General features: G+C 40.6%; 2 protein-coding genes across 3 annotated transcripts in view; one reads left to right on the top strand and one right to left on the bottom strand.

The window, feature by feature from the left end:
• The window catches only part of DNAH11 (dynein axonemal heavy chain 11), a 107,201-nt gene extending 94,801 nt beyond the window's left edge, over positions 1-12,400 (top strand). Inside the window, 3 exon segments of the mRNA XM_048321285.1 lie at positions 71-186; positions 977-1,089; positions 12,390-12,400. The gene's annotated coding sequence lies outside the window, so the exon portion shown is untranslated.
• CDCA7L (cell division cycle associated 7 like) lies at positions 2,895-11,205 on the bottom strand. 2 transcript variants are annotated; one of them, XM_048303663.1, is made up of 8 exons: positions 11,123-11,205; positions 10,329-10,685; positions 8,574-8,648; positions 7,505-7,687; positions 5,966-6,097; positions 5,013-5,162; positions 4,216-4,352; positions 2,895-3,850 (listed from the first exon to the last, which is right to left on the bottom strand). In XM_048303663.1, the coding sequence occupies exons 2-8, from the start codon at positions 10,683-10,685 to the stop codon at positions 3,820-3,822; spliced, it is 1,065 nt and encodes a 354-aa protein (XP_048159620.1). In that variant the 5' UTR covers positions 11,123-11,205; the 3' UTR covers positions 2,895-3,819. The 2 variants fall into 2 exon arrangements, with proteins under 2 accessions (XP_048159620.1, XP_048159612.1); XM_048303655.1 differs by having other exon boundaries at positions 5,966-6,100; positions 11,095-11,171.
• Positions 12,401-19,739: the final 7,339 nt, after the last annotated feature.

Raw genomic sequence — 19,739 nt, 5'->3', positions numbered from 1 at the left:
GGTTTTTGTGGCTTTTTTGGAAATGAAAGAACAGTTATTCTTTATGTATGCTTTTTATTTTTCTCCAAAGGGGGAGCTGATGTTTTCTGCTCACAGGGAAGAGCTGCAATACACACTCTTCTGTGATGTTATGCCAGACACATGGACTAAACCAGCACATCCATTCACACACAGCTTTGTCCACTGGTAAGTACCCCACAGTGACAGGGTTTAGCTACTATGCACAGAGCTATTCCAGTGACTCAAGCCCAGCAGCTCTGTTCCATTCATTTTTCTTCCAAATTTTGTCCTAATGAAAAGTCAGTTTTCCTTTGAAGTGGGTTTTGTAGAAATGCCAAGCACTTTGCTAAAGCGAAGGCTCCGTCACCTCCCTTTGTCCCAAGTACTAGGCGTGTTCAGCATCTTGTGGAATTCCTTTTCCCTTAGCCTGCCACCACCAGTGGTTAGACATGGATGAAATAAGCATTGTTTTGGGAAATTCTTCTGATACCTCATGGCAATGTATGCTCCATTATGCCATTATTCAGAGCCTGTGTCAGACTTCCTTATGCTCCTGATTTGGACTTTGCTCTGGCTTATTGGTAAATGCACGAATGAAGATGCCATCAGACAACTTGCATTTAAGAAGCCATCAGCTGTTAGCAAATTCTGGCAGTTTCTGAAGGTCTGTTAACATGGCTCACGGTGATGTTCAGGTTTCTCCCCAAGACAGCATTTTACAGGATTGAGCATACTCACAATTCCCTATTGCCAGCAACCCATCTCATGCTGATGACCTTCTACAACTGGTTTCAGACATATACTTGCATCAGGGAAACAACAAATTCCACTGAAACAATTACCTTATACTTATATAATCTTATACTTTCTGGTGTCTTCAGCAATGTACTTTCTCTGTAGACAGAAGTACTCTTTACACTTGAAATCTGTAGTTTGTCTAAAGTTAAGGCAGGGGCTATTGATGCTTCTCTTTTAGGGTTACTGATTTTCTCATGTGGTGCCGAGAACTCAACATCTGGACACAGAACCTTGTGCTGCCAGCAGTGGTGGGGCTCGCTGGCTTGTTCCATCCTCAGTCCTTTCTGACAGGTCAGCAACAACGGTTGTAGGGCACCAAGCATATGGTTTTCAATGCCAGACGTTTTTCTTTAACCATTGGTGTTAGCTATGTTTGTGATGCTGTTTGGAGAGTTAATCACAGTTTAAATAAAAAGATAAAAATCACCTTAATATCAGAATAATCATCTCCTGAAAGCAGGGAGAACAACCCAAACTTGTCCTCAGGCTACTCAGCAGTGTGAAGACAAAGCAGCTAAGGAAATAAAAGCTCGAATTTCATAGTTTAAAAAAGGTTTAAGAGTGCAAGTTTTTCTACCTTTATTATTTAACCAATTCAGTGCATATGTTATGGTACCATTCTGTTTTCTTCCATAACAGTTATGAGGCTAAGAAGAAAAATAAATCAGTCTCCCAATCCTCTTTGTGTAGTCATTGCCACAGTAGGGACGGAAAACGTTTAGCAGTGTAATGAATAAGCAGTATATCTCATTTCTTGTCACAATCACAGCATATTAGCTGAGTTGGTTAGAGTATGGTGCTAATAGCACCAAGGTTTGTGGGTTCAATCCCCATACGGATCATTCATTTAGGACTTGGACTTGATGATCCTTGTTGGTCCCTTCCCACTCAGAATATTCTGTGCAGCTATGAATGTAAGCTTGTATTAATTCTGAACACCACAGTGAAGCCATAGGAGTGCTTGGTAACAGTGTAGCTCAAATTCTGCATGGTCACCAAGGGGACGGAGATAAATCCTTCACTTGCCTAGCAGAAAGGTGGCCAGGAGCTCCTCACAGGACACTAGCAATGGCAAGGATGTCATTTGAATGGTGCTTTTTGAAATGTGAGCATCAACTTTTCAGAGGTTTTTTTTCAGACATCTGTCAGTCCAAGGGTAATACGGTTCACTCCTCATCTGGAGATGAGGAAAGTATCAAGGAACCTTGTGAGTGCAGTTTAGGCTGGTGTTGGTGTTTGCATATATAAAATTTCCTGTCACTGCAGTCTCTGCTTTTAGTAAAAGGGCCTGTTGATGAAACCACAGGTACAGTCTGGGCAGCTGCTACGTACTCATCTCTGCATTCATACAAAGAGATGATGCACAGCAGTCCAACTAAATCTAAATCAACCAAATCTAAAATCTACACTACATCTGTATGTTCAAATGTAGCCTTAACTATTTAGCAACTGTTTAAACCCAAATGATTCTGGTCTTGCTCTACAGAACACCATGTAATGCATGTGCTACAATTACGGCGGGAACCACATGGGAGACCCAGTGGGGCCCATAGCAGAAGCACAGTTCAGGAATTGACTTCAGCAATGCCAGACATTTTTTTAAAGGCTATTCCACTGGATCAAAGGGAAAATAAAAATTATTATGAATGTCCAGCTTATAAAAGCAAAAGCAGGACGACAAAAACTTATGTTTGGACTTTCTGAAAATCAAGAAGTCAAGTAAATGGGTTCTGGCAGGAATAGCTTTACTCCTGGCAGTTTCGTACTAAGCTTTCAATAAAACGTGCTGCTTTCTCAATCTGCCTCACAGTAAAAGCAAAAGGAGATAAATGTTTTTCACAGTCAGCTGGAGCAGGAGATTTGCCTCACAAAAACACAATCCTTAATGTAACACTTGTGTGCTCTATGTTGTTATTTCCTCATCTGTCAATGTTGTGTTCATGTGTTTCTCCACATAATGATTATTGATCCTCCAAGCACCACTATACCTGCTATGGGAAAGTAAATGGTCTCAGCAGACGTCCCTCCAGGGCAGTGGCTGGGCATACCCTACAGGGAAACATCAGCATCGAGGTGTAGTTTGAATCACAAAATACTCCTCTTTAGATCAGTCTTTATTCTCTCTACATAAAATGAAATGTTTATCTTACAAGAATTTTAACATACTTTAACATGCAATACAAATATTTTGCATTTAAACAAAGTTGTTTGAATGTCTGGTTGTACAAATGAAAAAATATCTAAGTATGAACTGTAACTAAAAAAAAGTAATCCTGAACTCTGATTTAGACCAGTTACAACTGCTGGGTAGATGCTTCAGGCAGCAGGTGCACTACACAAAAACTGCTGGTGAGAGGTTTTGTTGGCTTTTTTTACTGGGATGATTTTTTAATTTTTTTTTTAACACTCTTCTACTTCCATGTTTCAGTGAATAATTGCACTTTGGAATAAAATTTTTAAAAATCATTCTCCCACTGATTGATTGCATCAGCTTTGGCTGGAATACAATGGCATTCGATGAAAGTACCCTTTCCTTCCTTGCAAGAACAAGTTCTATAAACTACAGGTGGTTGAACAGGTCCAGAAAGCAAAGCTGGAAAAATGGATCTTTATGGTCGAGTTGGTAGACAAAGGTGTTTTGTTTCTTTGAAGACGGGGATGCCTTGAAGGTAGTTGTTAAACACCCGTTCTGCAAACTTGCACAATTACATAAATAAAAATATTGCTCAAATTGACCAAGCTCTCCATCATGTGGTTGTGTAGCTCTGTTAAAAATTAACCACTCAAGGTTCAAGAGTGCCGTTTCATTTAACATATAGGTCTGTGCACGTAGATTTCTCTACCAAAACATTTTCCTGAGAGATCCTTTGCATAAGACCATATCAATCAAAAAGTTCCCAATACAGAAATTAATATGCTATACACTACAATTCTATTTTATATAAAACATAGTAATAAACTTTTGAAGTCAAAATTGTTAACATATTAACCAGTTGCAGGCACAGCTTGAGTTCAGTGTTGTCAATTGTCCTCCGCCAGTTGTTTTTGTAAACTAGAAGATGTGAGAAAACAGTGTTAGTGCTTTTTAGGAAACTCAGCTCCCCCATAAATTTCCACTGCTGAAGATGATAACTTCCAAAACAGCACTTCTATACACTTCAACCAACCAAGAGGGATTTCAAAATAGGCAAAAGTCTTTCCATTTTTGAAGTGTAAACAACTGTTGTCTGTGTACAATACACCTCACTTTACATATACCTCACTTTAAAGAAGCTGATTTCAGCCTAGGAGAAAATCTGAAATCCAAGAAACTTCTTTTGTATAGATGCAGGATTTGTCCCAGGGCACAAGAAGTCAAATGTTATTTAAAGGGTTGTAACAGTTTAAAAAGGAATCAGCACAGGGCAGAACTCTCACCTTTCCAGGTACTCCTTGACATTGTTGTAGCCGTAGAACTTGGCCAGGTGGATGAGCATGCCGGTGGCACAGCGCCCATCCCGCCGGCGGCAATAGCTGCAGTTGCACACCCCGCGACAAGGAGGACAGATCCAGGCCTGCAGGGGCGTGAGTGTGGGAGGGGGGTAAAAGCAAGTTATGAAAAATGCTATATTTGCCTTCCTGTTGCTCCGAGAAATATGAGTACAGCTTCCCTACCATGCGATTGTTCAGAGGTTTTAAAAGCCTCTGACAGCCAGCCAGCCAACCTTATTAACACTTCCCAAATTCTGCAGGATTAGAGGAATTATTAAGTGCTTGAATACTTCTTACTCTTGAAGCCTCAGGTTCTCTGATGTGCTCAGTACTGATTTTCAAATAGACTGAGGTCTTCTATAATGCCTAAGGATAATTCACTCTATGCCAGGCTGACTGTAGTCAACTCCCTAGAAAGAGAGGGATACCCACTGTGACAAGTTCCTTTGGCTCTACCTGCCTGCCGGTATGGCACAATTCCTGGGACTGAATTAACCAGCTGGTACATGAAGTCAGGCATCTCCAAGCTGCTCAGCAACTGCACATAAAAGCACAGGTGCTAACAGAGCAGCCACTGCCACACTGGGCCACCACATCAGAGTCATTAGTTAGTACTACACATCTGTTCTTGGCAAAAAAGTTTGACCATGCTCATTTTACCATGAGCATATTCTTATCATCACAGATCACTAACAAAACTGTATTCATTACACTTTCATTCCAGGCTCAAGAATGATACTTACTGGATCAAGCAGAGCAGACTTCACATCTTCACCATATCGATTTCGAAGACATGGTCCACAGAACTGCCCCCTTACTCCTCCACAGCCCTGGTTGCGACAAATTGTCTTTGTGTCAGTTGTCTTTTGTCGACACTGGTGGCAAGTACTACCCTAAAGGTGGAAAGGAAGAGAAAAACATACGTATGAAGGACACCTTAAATGCTCATTGATGAACTTCCCTAATAATAAGCACAAACTTCAAACCAAAGTCAAATTAAACAGTGAACAGCAAGTTCTGTCATTATGATAAATCATATAGCAACGCTAGGAGTTTTACAGACAGTGCCCAGTTTCAGTTGCATTGGAAGTCTCAAATTACATTAGCCTCATGTCACAGCTCTGGTCCTTTCTTCTCTCTAGGAAAAACCTTAAACTATTGAGAAAATGATCTTGTAACTCATCTTTGCCAATACCATGAAGCATGAAATACATGGTAAGCTGATCTTTATGATAATCAGTAATAGCCATATCCAGTGAAAGCAAGGAAGGAGTTCCATTAAGAACTCTGGAAACTGCACAACATGTATAAAAATGTCATTTCTGGGGGTACAAAGAACAGCAGGGATCACTATTATTTAATGGTACAACACAACATTTTTATTAGTGAAAGAGATAAAAAGGATGCCAACTCTTACCAGGGGCAAGTAATAGCTATAGCAAGCTTAACTTAATAGCTCTGTGGCACAAAACCACTTCTTCTCAGAGGCAAAAAGCCAGTGGGGAATATGAACCACCACAGCCAAGCCCACAGAAGTCTGGCAAAGCTTTCAAAGCTGTACTGTGTGCCATAATAACGATGAGCTATACTCCCCAGAGCCTCAGGAAAGGACACCTTTTAGCAAACACCAGTGAAACAGTGAGAGACTTTTCATTTCAAGCACACAGACACACTGAAGAATATGGCAACCACTTACTAGAACTTTATCATAGATTTTGTCTCTAACAGCGATTGCAATGTTGTCCAAGTCCTCCTCAGTTATATCTTCTACTGGACGATCAGATGAATACTTTGATGATCTCCGTCTTTTGCGTACTCCACAATCCCCCTGCTAAACAAACTCATCTCAGTATGTATTGTTTGTCTGATATCATGAAGTCTCTGTCACCACACCTGGTGACAAATTCCTTCATTTACAATGTGTATGCAGTCCAGAGCTGGCAGACTACAGGCTCAGGCAACCACTGGAAGAACAGGGTTTCCAAATCACTGCCTGTTTCTCTCCCTCTCCTCCATAATCTTTTCTCTACTACACTTTTTATTCATTTTATTTAATTCCTTTCCATCATTACTACTTCTATTTGCACAAATCCCTGACATGTTTTACTGCTAACTGTTCTTTGCATTCCCTGCACTCCTCCACTGTAACTCTTAATACTCCATTTCTTCCCTCTCAAAATAAGGAACTGTGATCATCCGCCTTCCCATGCTTTCCTCCTTCAATCTCCTTGTAAGTTCTCTAGTTTCTTTCTCCAATAACAATCTCTAATGTGCTGCAAAAAAAACCTCTACTGAAGTTTTAGGTTAGTCCTGCCATACTCAGCCCTTTCTTATTATCCTGTTATTTGGAAGAGAGTACTCCACTCACGATTAAGTGATCTTTTTTTCCTTCTAAATACCATTCTCTTTGACTCCTATTCATGAATAAATCTCATCTGATTCTTAGCCTTCCCCATACCTGTCTCTGAAGACCTCATTTGTCCTTCACTCTAGATCAGTTCTGTTCCATCCAACACAGTAATTTACCAGCCTAAGTTCTCATTTAGTGCTACTCCTCTTCTAATAGCCAAGTTCCCTCTATAATGTTTCAACTGTGCCCAGCACTTGTTCCTACAAGCAGTACTGGGATCCAGCCTGTAAGAATTCAAACTTTAAAGAGTTTTCCTCATAAGGGCTATACAGAAAATATAAGCAAGACAAACTACCACCATAAGCTAGAGGAGGGAAAAAACAGATTTTTAAAAATAGGAAGAGTAAAACCTGCAACTTTTCAATGGCTAGCCTGTACATTACCAGTTTGCTGGTGCAGATTCCTTTAATTCATACTCAGTTCAGCCATGTAACTCACATCTTCCCTCTGTTACTTCCAGAGGATTTCTGCCTTTTTTTCTGAGTCTGGTAACAGAGAAGATCTGCTTTGCCACCTCCATCACCCTACTGCCTTGCCACTCCAAGGCCTTCTACATTACAGGCTCTAATAATTTCCAGATGAAGAATAAATAACGGACCACAAGTAAAATGCCTTTATATGCCTGAGTAACACTGGTCACAAAAAAACCCACTTAACAGGTGAAAGATGAGACAGAAAGGCCTGGAGATAACTTCTCTGAAGCTAATCCCAACCAAAGATTTTCAATAACTTTGTGTAGGATGTGACATCTGGTCTAAGTGCTGGCCAACAATTTAAATGTTTCCTAGTTCCTGACTACTAGGGATATCAAAATCTGGCAAATACCACACTGAGTCTCTTCAAGAGGTTTTGTTGCCTATAGCTACGGATGTGTTCTGCAAATTTGACAGCCGACACAGTGAATTTTTCCAAGGCAAATTTTTCTGGTGGACGAGCATTTCTGGTTGGGTTCATTCGACGTGTTATCTGGCCTTCAGAAAAAGTCCTCCTTGGGGTTTTCTTCTGTTTCTAGAAAAAGAAGGAAATTACAGTGTCTGTCTTTTCAGTTATGCCTGTAGCGTCAAACACTAGGAACAATCTGAAAATCTCTGTACCACACTTGTACTATCATGAATTGATCTGCCATTCTCCCACTCATTATTTGTTAAGCCAAACCCCACCAATTACACTCCCTACAAACTATACCTTTTTGCTACTTTTAAAACACCACACCATCATGCCAAATTCCATTCCAATCAACATCACAGAACTACACCAAAATTTAACAGGCTGCCACCTTAAGGTGGAAGCTAGTTCTCACTGTTCTTTGGTAGCTAAATATTCAGATTTTCCCACAATCTGACTACACAATTGAGGAACATTGAGGAATATGCAACTTGAGGATCAATCTGAATTCTAGTTAATTTTCTTTCAAACTTTTTAAACTGAAAGGGCATTAAGAAGCTGCTTCATTTAGTTCGAGATTCCTAATTTGGAGATTCTTGGGAGGTGCAAGATGCCCTCTTCCTACTCTCACACCTGCCAGTTACTGTGTGATTGAATTCATGCAACGGAAGTCCTGCATGGACATCTACCAAAGACACGGCCCTTCAATGTTTCCTCAAATCTTTTCAGTTTATAAGATACATGGGAAAATGCTACTCTACAGAGAAAGAAGGGTTGACACTCCTCTGCTTAAAGCTGAGAAAAGTCAGTTGAAATAACTACTGTATCATTCCAGTTTGTGTTAAATGGTTCAACTTCATGGTACTTCCCAACCAATAGCAAATCTATAAAAATGAAGTGACCAAACCCGAAGAAAACCAGAACAAACTGCTGAAAGTTTCTGATAAAACCTGTTAATCCTAAGTCTAACAAAAATTACTGCCACCACCAACCAGTACCGGGAACTTACTGAAGGAGTCGAGGCAGGTGTTTTCACTGGGAACAGGTCCGGTATGGAATTCAGTTCTGCCAGCAGCTGGGCAAGCTGGAATCAAGTGATGTCACATTGAAAACTCACTGCAACTTGCAAAAAAAGCCACACCACCTACTATCCACTCTCCACATGCACTTCAAATTATAGCTAAGCATGTACATTAAACCTTTCTGGAAGCACCTAAATAAAGTGGGGCTCATAAAAGGGGCTCATTTACTCCTGAATGAGCAAGAATTCTGCCAACAATACTAACTTCACAGCTCCCACTAATTTTTACTGGGAATTAGAACTAGCCACATTTACATAGTATCTTGTCAAAACAGCACCAAAGGAGTGCATTACAACATAGTAATGGTTGATAACGAGAAATTCAGTTCATATGATAGGAGGGAGAAAAGAAAGACAGGGTGCCAGAAGACAGTAAGGTGTTCTCAGTGAGCTTTTATTGACAGTAGATACATCTGTGCTCTTTGCCAGAGACCTCAGTGTCCCCTTAAGCAGGGTAGACACTGGGTACACGCTCATTACAAAGTCACAGAGCAACTAAGCCCCACTGGCAGTTCCCCCCATGCATGTTCTGATGCATGTACAGCATCAGAAGCACTTCAGCAGGATGATCATTTCTTGCACTGTGTATGAGTTGTCTTGGAGGAACATTTCCACAGAAGCAGTGGCTGATAGGTACAAAAAAAACACTGACCTGTTCTGGAATTCCAGAATGAGGCTAACTTCTGAAAAGCCAGTGGAAGTGGGGATGAGCCAAGCTGCTAGCTCTGAGCTTGCCACAGCCATCAAGAGATTAAAAGCTGAATACAGTATTTCTCAGTAAATACTTCAGTGTAGCATTTATTAAGTGCTATTTAATGCCATTACAGTACTGCTCCTAGGATGCCAGTGAATTTCACAGTGGTTGAACTGCAAGGAAGAGTGGAAGGTAAGAAGGACCAAGGAGCAGCAAGACCAACACAACAGCAGTGGGGACACATGACAGATTAGAAACGCAGGTACAACGCTGAAGCAAGTTTTTACACAGGAGCGAGCTGTAGGCCCACACCAAGAGGTATTGTTTGAGCCCCAGGAGTGCTTGGCAGCTGCAACTCTTCCTGAAACACAGTAAAACTGAAGGAGCTACTAAAGACTGAACATCAGTTCGGATTATATAGCAGCATGATAATTAAAGAGAGCTGATGGCATGTTGGATAATAGAGGAAAAAACATTAGGAAATATCAGTTGCTCTTTTCCGCACCTACACACAGGTTCAGCAGTTATATAGTAAAACATTACTGTAAAAATCACATCCCACACAACTGAAAAATCATATTTATCATCCTCAGCAGTTTTTAGCTGGCTTTCCAATCAGTAACTGCAGCAGATTTGTCATACACAAACAAAAAGTAGAAACACTATTGTTCAAATGACACCATATAAACCACCTGAAAGGGCCAGCGGGTTTTCTGACATGTTCTGAATATAAGGCTGCAAAACTTGGTCATTTGTTACTTCATTCACATCCACATTAAAAATGCTTAGTTCTATTCTGGTTTTAAATTTGACTTGAGGTTATTTTAGGGGTAAATGTCTGAGTTCTGAGGGTCCTCTAGGGTTTTCCCAGGTAGAAAAATTCACCATAAGATTTTCCCAAAGTTCCAGCACAAGCTAAAGGTAAGTATGCTAAAGGTAAGTACTTGTATGTAAATGTCAGAGAACAAAACACTGCTCTTAAGTCTTACCATGGCTTTATTTTCTTTTATATTTATGGCTCTCTTAAGCAGTGCACTGGAACTTTCCTCCTGTGTTTCCTTAATGTCTTCTTCAGACTCTGAAGCAGAGCCCTCTACTTTGTCTGACCGCTTGAGGCTTATTTCTTTTGAAAGAGGTGTGAGAGATTCACTGTCCTTTAGAGGTAAGTCAGACAAAGCCTGTTCAGGCACTTTTTTCTCAGATGACTTTCTGGTGGGAAACTGTAAAGCAACACGAAGGCCAAAGCTTCTTCTCTTGGGGGAGAACTTCTTCTCTTCTTCCTCCTCTTCCTTCTCATTACCCAATAAATTATCACGTTCTTCATCACTCAAGTCTGACTCCACCATCTAGAGGCAGGAAAAATCCCGTGTTACATTATTGGCTCTGACACAAGGGAGGTCATTTTTAAATCACTCGTTCTAGACAGCAGTCTTTCCACCCATCATACATTCACCTAAATTAACAAATTTAATTGCAACTTCTGCCTGTGCAGAGATCAAGAAAACATCTACATACTAGTATTGCCTAAGATAGAGACATGGCTGTCTCCAGACGAACAATCTTGCCCAGTACAATCTACAAGCAGTGGAAGCATTTCTAATATGTGATGCTATATTAAATAAAGCATTTTTTCTCTTTTAAGACAACATGTTTTAATTCAGCATGAAGAAAGAACATCACAGTGTATCAGAAAGACTCCTACTAGAACATGAGGTTTACACAGAAGAGACAGAAAAAAAAGAAATCAACATATACATTCACATGTAGGTGTGACTGCCTTTACCAGAACTTCTTTCTTGTTCACATGCACCTCGTTTGAAGCAAAGCCCTCAAACACTTCCGTTTCAGAGTCGGTGTCCTCAGTGAAAATCCTCCGCAGCTCTTCAGTGAGGTATCTGGACTGAAACCGGAGCCCCTGCAAAAATACCACTCCATAGCTGTGAGAGACAGTCAGATAAACAGTATTCACACAGCCACAATAAACAGGTTTTGAGGGTCAAGACAGTGCCAACCAGCTAGCATACTGTGAAAGCATTTTGCAGGCAAAGCCTGTCAAAAGAAACAAACAACAAGAAGACAACATTCAGAGTTTCAACACTGAGTTATTTTAACTTAGCAAGACTCTTTTTCTTCATTTTGAGGACAGGGCTTTAACTGAGCTACTTGTTGTGGGGTAAACTTTCTTCTTCACATCTTCCTCCCCTTCTTCATTACTACCCAATAAAAATAAACTATCAGTTTTCTTGCATGTAAATTACATGTTGTTTTATATATTTTCTTCTGGATGTAAAAAACCAGGCCTTGAACAGAAGAAAATACAAATGAGAGATGGGGTCTGCTCCTCATGCTGTTACACCATCACTGAACTGACCAATATCAACACAAATCCACAGAGCTTTGACTAGCCTAAGTAACATCCCTCCACCTTTCAACTTCTCAACTCTCTGCTTTTTTGGTGCAGTTTATCATTCACATGTGTTCCCCTCAATTTCAGCCTACAGACCAGGAAGTAAAAAGATGTCATTAAAACACTCTTCTTGATATGTACATTACATCCCAATTAAACACAAGGCTTTTACCAAATAGAAATATATTTCCATACTTCCAATAAGAACTAGTAGAAAACCATCTAGTGAACTTGCTCCTGTTAATCTCTTGAAAGACTGCTCCTGGTAGGAATATAACCCATGCTCACATCACACCTGCTGCTTCAAAGTCAGCAACATATAAGTTTGTTTCCCCAACTTTCCTCTGTTATTTCTTCCTCCCACACAAGAAACAAAAATGACCTTTAATACAATGCATTTGCAAAATATCTTTATTCTTCCTTTCAATTCCTTCCCTTCCATGACTTTAATTACACACTTCTTTATTTTAAGATAATATCTGGTGAAAAAAAGATACAATAGATGAGTGGAAAAACTTAGAGGGGAATGGGAGGGGGGAGCCACCGCATATGCTGTTTCTTTACACTTAAATATCTACAAATTATTATGGGTAATTGTAATGAGTTTTCTCTGAGGAAAATTACTTTATTCTTTTGTTGATAGCTGCAGTGCAGCTGCTTGAGAAAGGAACAAACACAATAGGGAAGTTACTTTAAAGTTAAATTGCACTTCTTGGAGGAAACTGAAGTTTTTATGTATTCTGTGTTTTCATGAAATTCCACAATTAAGGTTGAGGGGGGAACTATGCTATTTGCTAGCTAAAGTAACTAAAAATAACACACCCAGAGCTATGCTGTTCATCTACGAAGAACAATCGACACCAGGTAAAACACACATCAGGGATACCTATTGGAGAAATTGTGGGAACTTGGCAGAAGCACAGAAGTTATGGGAGCAGGACTGCAGAAAGCCTTGAGGAAAAGCAGGCACACAGAGGTCACTACCTGTTAACTCATTTGCACCTCAGCATCCAAGGGAACACCTGATGCACCAACAGCCCATTTGCCACCCCAGCAGGGCAGCTACCTTGCCTCCTTTCTCAAGAACTGCTGAATTTTTCTGATCTTCCCATCATTTTGCCATTCACACCAAAACCTTTTCGTTTCCTGCACAACAAGGACCAATGGGTTTTTGCAGCAATAGTGGTGTTTGGCATCATGAATGCCAGATGATGGTCATCCTGATGCAGGGCCCTGGTGTGCAAGGACTGCAGATTATGCTGCAGTTGGATAGAACTCAGGGTATTTTTATTGTACCATTTAGTGCTAAGGGAATTAAATTCAATACCAATTGAGATTTAAAATAATACTCATCCCAAGGGAAACACAGGAATGGTAAGGAAGGCTGCAGTGGCAGCTGTAAATCTGGAACAAGTCTCACTGGGATTCTCAGCAATGCATGTTAAACCAACAGTACCTAGCTCTTCCACAGCATTTTTAATCAGAGGATTTTAAAATACTTTGCAGAAGAGATCATTATCATAAACTCTATTTCACAAGTTGGGAAATCAAGGGAGAGAAAAGTACAGTCAGGTGTCTGCAATCCCCAAGCAGGCAGAAGCTCCCACACAAGGCTTCCCCTCCACCACCACCTCTCCCCACTGACCCTTGTGATTCTCCCCACAAAGACACAAATACAAGAGCAAGCTACCTCCTGGTTTTCTGAAGTTACCAGTACTGCTGTCTAGCAACAAGATTATAAACCAATTTAGAATCCAGTACATTTCATTACATTTTTGACACAATCTTTCTCCATAGCACAGACTGTGGCTCTTACCCCCAAAAGGTTTCTGTGCTCTCCTGGGGTCACTTGCCTATAAAGGCTCAGAAGCAGTACATAATTGTACAAGCCTTATTCTGTCTCTTGGCTAACACTAATCATCTTTCTTGTCATCAGCACCTCGTAACCAGGTGCTGACCTGATGGACTAGGAAAACAGAAGAAAAAAAAAAATCCATTTTCTAACTAATGAAACAGAGGGACCTTTGCAAGAGCACAAAGGACGAAGGTATCTTATAACACATTAGCTCATGTCTATCAAGCATGTAATTATAAGTTTCTAACACACTAAAAACTAAATTTTTTGCCACCCAAGACATCACACCAGCTCTATTATTTTCTTATTAATTCAGCTGGTATCTCCAGCTACCAAATCAGAGAAGAAAAAATATCAAATCATTGTGCTTCACCATCAAGAGAGCAAAGAACCAGCAAATCGCACTATCGCAGCAGGAGCTGATGGTTTCTCTGCGTCACCACTGTTAAAACATGATTTTAGTGCAGAGACAGCATGGAGAAACTTCTGGAATAGATACCTTAAAGTCTGCATACTCTGAAATGCCTGTCTAATATCAGGTATTTGTACTGTCTTAAGTATCCAGAATGGTAATTCTCTTTTCCTGTTTGCTACTAACCTATTTCACTTAAACTCACCTTCCAATGAAACTCATTTTTTTTTTTATATTATGAAGCAGTTTTCAAAAGCAACCATTAAACCCTAAAAATGATACCAAGATTGTTTACATTTATTTTTAATATGGGGACTGCAAACTGTGGGTTATGGTGCGAGTTATAATTCACACAGTTTTGACACAGACTCAGAGTACAACTGCATCCCAAGAGCATAACTGGACTACAGCAATCTGTTCCTACCTCTTTTCCAGACTCCGGGGAATCAAAACTAGCATAGCGGTTCTCTGACAAGAAGCTCTGTTTGGAAGCATCATCTCGGAACCCTGGAAAATCTTCAGTGTCACTGGGGGCATTGAAAATGTTGGCCACATCCTTGGGTATCTGTTTCTGATTCAAAACAAGACAGAAAATATGAGTCACACACACCAACTTAACAGGAAAACTCAAATTGGCAAAAGTACAATTTATTTTTATATTCCTAAGCAAGTACAAATCCGTACCACAAAATATGTTATGTGTAAATTGTACCTTATTCAGCTAAACTCCAGGAAAATTCTGTATAGACTGTTTTAATCCCTGAATACAGACTCGGGATCTGGGATTAGGGAGGGGATGCGACACACAGGGTGTTCAACTCCACAAGGAAAGTACTTCAGTGACATAAAAATACATGTGTGCCTCGTGCTTGCAAGCAGGAGCTATGGGCACCTTTACCCATGGGGAAACCCACCACCCCTCCTGCAGAGCAATGATGGCTCAGAGCTAAGGAACACAACTTCAAACACAACACAGTGCTAAAGTACAAAGAAACCTTACTGTTAGATCCCACACTACCTTCATGGATTTTAGCAGACACTTAGCTAACTCCAAAAATAAAACCAATGCAACTCATTCTCCTTGACCAGTACTGTCACAGACCTTCTCCTGTGACATTTGGTAAGAAAGTGAAAATGTGTTAACCAAGAACACTTCCCTTTTGCTAGAAGCCTTTGATGTGGCCCACCAGGAGAGGAGGAAGCACAGCCAAGGGCTGGCAGCAGCCTTCCCAAGGTGACCAAGGTCACAGCTTCAGAGTTCAAGAAATTCAGTCCCAGCCTAGGAGACTCTTAACACACATCCAAACATTCCACTGGGCCATATACTTCACACCAAATACTTCAGATAAGCCTCTGCAGGTACCAGGATAGTAAGGAAGCCTTCAGACAGTTCCCACATGGGCTGCTTTAGGATCTGGTATATGTATGGATGAACAGATCAAGCCGTAAAAACCAAGGAAGTAGGCATTTTGCCAGGCTTCAGAACACATTCTTACACATCCCAGTATCACCTGCAAAACCATTCTGCTAGTCACACAAATGCTCAGGGAGAAAAGCGTCTGCATTCCTCACCACCATCTGGATATTCATCTCTTACATCCCCTGGACCACATATACATCTCATACACACCACTCTAACTTGAAACAAGCCTCTGCTGTCTGCTAAAGCCACACAGAGACTTCCCACTCCTCTCATTAACTCTCAGGAACATGAGATCAATGACTGCCTGGTCAGAGACCAACTCCTCATCTGAAAGTGCTGTTATCCAGCCCTGAATATTCAACAGTACACCTCAGAGATGAAGTTCAGAACCAAGAGCAGACTGCTGTTTTCCACTGTCACAGAAAACCAAGGTTGCTCACACATGGCCCCATATAATGATTTTTTTCATTTTTTTAAGTTTAATTGTGCCAAGGGAAATGACCCAAAGGAGGCTCATTCTCCAAAAGTAATGTTGCTGAAAAAGTTTGACTTCCATTAAAAGAGCAAGCAGTACCTCCACTGAAGCATCACTCTCTGAAATAAGCTACAGTAAAGGGTGAACATGAGCCTAATTTTATTTTTGTTCTGCTTTTATAAAACTGATGTAGGCTGATACAAAACCAACTTACTGTTGCTTGAGCAAGAGTAGAATTCATCTCTGAAAAACTGACCCTTCTCAGGTCTATAATGGCATGACCCAATGCATGGCTGCTAAAGCCACGCTGTCCACATCCAAACCCCTTTGGATATTCCCTCACCCCTACCTCCTACAGTGAACATCCAGAATCCACTTCCGTTGCTGTGACAGAATTCACTCAGAACAGAACAGTGTTAAAAATGAAGCATTATGCATTTTAATGGAAAAACATACAAGGAGCTGAGGGCATCACTGCTATGAATAAATTGCTTCCAGGAGCCACTGCATTAGTTCTTGTGCTAACGTACAGCTGTTAGCCACTGCTGTGATTATTGTATGCCTGATTTCTTCTTCTTCATCTATTGTTTCTGCATCTGCACCAGAGGAGTCATTGAGGGGCTGTAATTACTGATTATGAACAATAACAAAAAAATTCTTTCCCAGTAGAAAACTTTATTTTTTTGCATTCTCAACTTCTAAGGTACTGGTACTGATTTACGCAACTTATTGCAGAGCTTCAAGGATTTTTAGTTTGTGACTTGCTCCCCATAGCCTGACTACAAAGAATCTCAATTTGGTCACTGATGAGTCCCCATTTTACCAGAAGGGCTTACATTAATAACAGACAACACCTGACACACACAAGGTGGACATACTCCAGAAGTTTAGAAAGGGAAATCTCATGAGGAATCTTCCTTAACAAGACTATTTCTACATCTGAAATCCTGTATTTCTACACCTGAAATCGTAAGCCAAGTTTATTTCCAGAAAAAGTCCACTGACATCAAAGGCAAGCTTGCAGCAAGCATCTCTGTCATGATGGGTTCATTCACTGTCATTTACTGTGTAGTCCTGGAAGCCACAGACATTTCCATCTTCATCTTTCAATTAAAATACATTGTGAAACTGATCTACAATCAGCATCAGAGCCTAGGATTTCAACTCTTGTCAACAAATTAATATACACCAAGAAAAAAAAAATATTTGTCTAAACAGAAATGTCAAAATGTTAATCTACTCAAAATACCTGTAAGACACAGGCACTCCAGGAGAGGATCTTTTTGCCTCTAAACCCCTAAAAAAGTCACAAAGGCAGAGATGTGATGAACATTCCAAGCTTGCTCAGGGAAAATATTTCAACATATTCTGCAGCTGAAATGCTGCAGATGTGAGAAACACTGTCTTTTAAAAATACCTGTTAAAAAGGCTAAATACCAGAAGTCTAGTAAAAACTGAAAATAATTCACAGCTGCTGAAAAAGTAAGTCTTATTTCTGGTAAGAAATCTTATGTCTATTGAACTCATTTATTTTTGCACATAAAACACACTTAGTTGTTTAAAACCCCTACAAGGTACTTTTCAAAAGCATCAGCAAACCTTCCCCGCTACAGACGGCACACAATCCAACAACTGCCAGAGTAACAAACCCTATGTTTCTGCAGAAGTAGTCCAAAGCTCAAGACATCCACGTCTCTCAGGATTTCCTTCCCTAAATTAGACAAAATACCACCAATACACCCAGGGGCATACTCGGATGTGTTGGGCTGCGTGGAGATCCCATTCCCACAGAACCAGGGGCAGGCAGCTCACATGTGCCTGTGGAGGCTGGCAGGTCTGTCACCAAGGGTTGAGGGTGACAGAGGCTGGTAGGGTTGTCAAAACTATTTCAGTCACATGAGCTATTGGAAAAGTAAGGGACCCAAGGTCCCCAGCAGTCACAAGAACATTTTTCAAGCAGTATCCCCATGAATTCCACCTTCTTAGGCAAGGAAAAAAAGGAAAAGCCTGAGGGGAGCTGTTTTGCTATCCACATCAACAGGAAGAGTTTTCACGTTTCAATTGAAAAAGCAACTTTTCTGACACCAAAGCCATAAAAGATGCAAGTTGCCCTGTAGGCTGTGAGGAGAGAACACTTGCTCCTCTCTCGTGCAGGGTGTGCCTGCATGCACACCCATGGGTTTGGTGGGAAGCATGTTATTTCCACACCACTGACTATCATGTTTCATTTTTTAAGAGTTATTTGCACACATCACTTTTCCTGCCAGTTGTCACACTAGCACATTCTTCCCCAATAGTGATGTATCAGGAGAACCTACAGCATGAGAAAGCAGGGCTAGGTGAAATTCTCTACTTTTTCTCCTACCATGGAAAAAAAAAAAAAAATCAGTTGGGCTGTGTTCCCTTAATTCAATTTAGCACAATATATGGGCATTCCTACTCAAAGCAGAGGACAGACAATTTCAGTCACATTCAAACTCAATAACTGAAGTTTAATGTCAAGCAGATACTCACGCAAACCAAACCTGTGCAAAGTCACACCTTCACCACATGCTGGAAAGCCTCTTGACTTGTCCCAGGTTCAGTCCAAAAGCAAGCCTAAGGCACACCACCCAAGGGTTACAGGCACTGCATTTGGCTCGTACCTCAAAAGAACAACTGAACAGGGAAACACTCCAAGGTTGACAATTGCGGGCAGCGCTACAAGAATAGAGGGGCCCAGCCAGAATGTCAATAGGTGCCAAACCAATAAACTGAAACTATTCAGAAGTCAAGATCCTGGTTTTTCCACAGAACAGAACTCTAAAAAACAGAACTCTAAAAACTTAATTTTAAGCATCATACAAATGTGTGAAAAAATGGAAGGCATAGAGATGCAAAGTCCCATTTTGCAGTGCAAAAGAATCACACAGACTGGATGTATGGTCAACAAGATTGTCAACCACACAATGAGCCTGAGACTCATGGGCATCAACAAAATCTAGGAAGGCAAGGAAGATCCCAGATAACCTACAGAACTTCTCAACAGCATTAAAGCACAAGAACATGAAATGCCCTGGACAGTGAAATGTATTCCTGGCATAAGTGGCAGGAGGTTGAAAGGCAAGTGAATGTTCTGAAAAAAAGAAGGAGCAACTGATAGAATGAGCAATCAACAACCAGTTTTACGATCTTGGCAAGAATAATTTGATTCTACTGAAGGTGAAGATGGATTATGCCGGAGCCTTTAATCTATCACAGCAACAACTCCTGGGACTTTCAGGGTGCCCTCTCAAAAAGTTCTGGCAATTTTCACACCAGTAAACCTACTGCTAAACCCAAGTAATTCCATGAAATTTTGGTAAATTCTGCTATTTTCACAACAGCAGGACACGGTTTCTACATTGCCTTATTTAGACTGATAATAAACTAATGCCCATAAAGCTACTTTATCCTAAAATAAGGAATGCCCAAGTATCATAATCACATGGCAAATCTTTTAAAATGTCACCTTCCATAGGCAACACCTTCCTGCTCTTCAAAAATGCTGGTAATACTGTGAATATCACAGTATCATGCCAGCATATGAACACAATCCAAACACTGTCAACTGCTACTATTTCTTCCTTTGTACCATCCAATCTCTTACCAATCCAAACAGTGGTAACAGCTATTTCTGAATTAATTCTGCATAATTCAAGAGCATCCTTTTCATCTATGGTGATGCCTAACTACTGTCCAAGCCCCGGCGTTCCAAGGAAAACACTTTTGTACAATACCAAGGCATGCGATGCATCCTTGCTTTATGCCTGGACTGCTCGACTCTAGGACTAGAGTTCAGGCCTTCTG

Source organism: Corvus hawaiiensis, chromosome 1 (genome assembly GCF_020740725.1).
Source record: "Corvus hawaiiensis isolate bCorHaw1 chromosome 1, bCorHaw1.pri.cur, whole genome shotgun sequence".
Classification (NCBI taxonomy): Eukaryota; Metazoa; Chordata; class Aves; order Passeriformes; family Corvidae; genus Corvus; species Corvus hawaiiensis.
This window is presented reverse-complemented; position numbering and strand designations above follow the sequence as displayed.

Coding starts and splice junctions, on each gene's coding strand:
- CDCA7L (XM_048303655.1), bottom strand. CDS start 10,685: ATGGTGGAGTCAGACTTGAGTGATGAAGAACGTGATAATTTATTGGGT. Junction 8,649..10,328: donor TAAAAGAAAATAAAGCCATG/GTAAGACTTAAG, acceptor ACTTGATTCCAG/CTTGCCCAGCTGCTGGCAGA. Junction 7,688..8,573: donor CACCTGCCTCGACTCCTTCA/GTAAGTTCCCGG, acceptor TTCTTTTTCTAG/AAACAGAAGAAAACCCCAAG.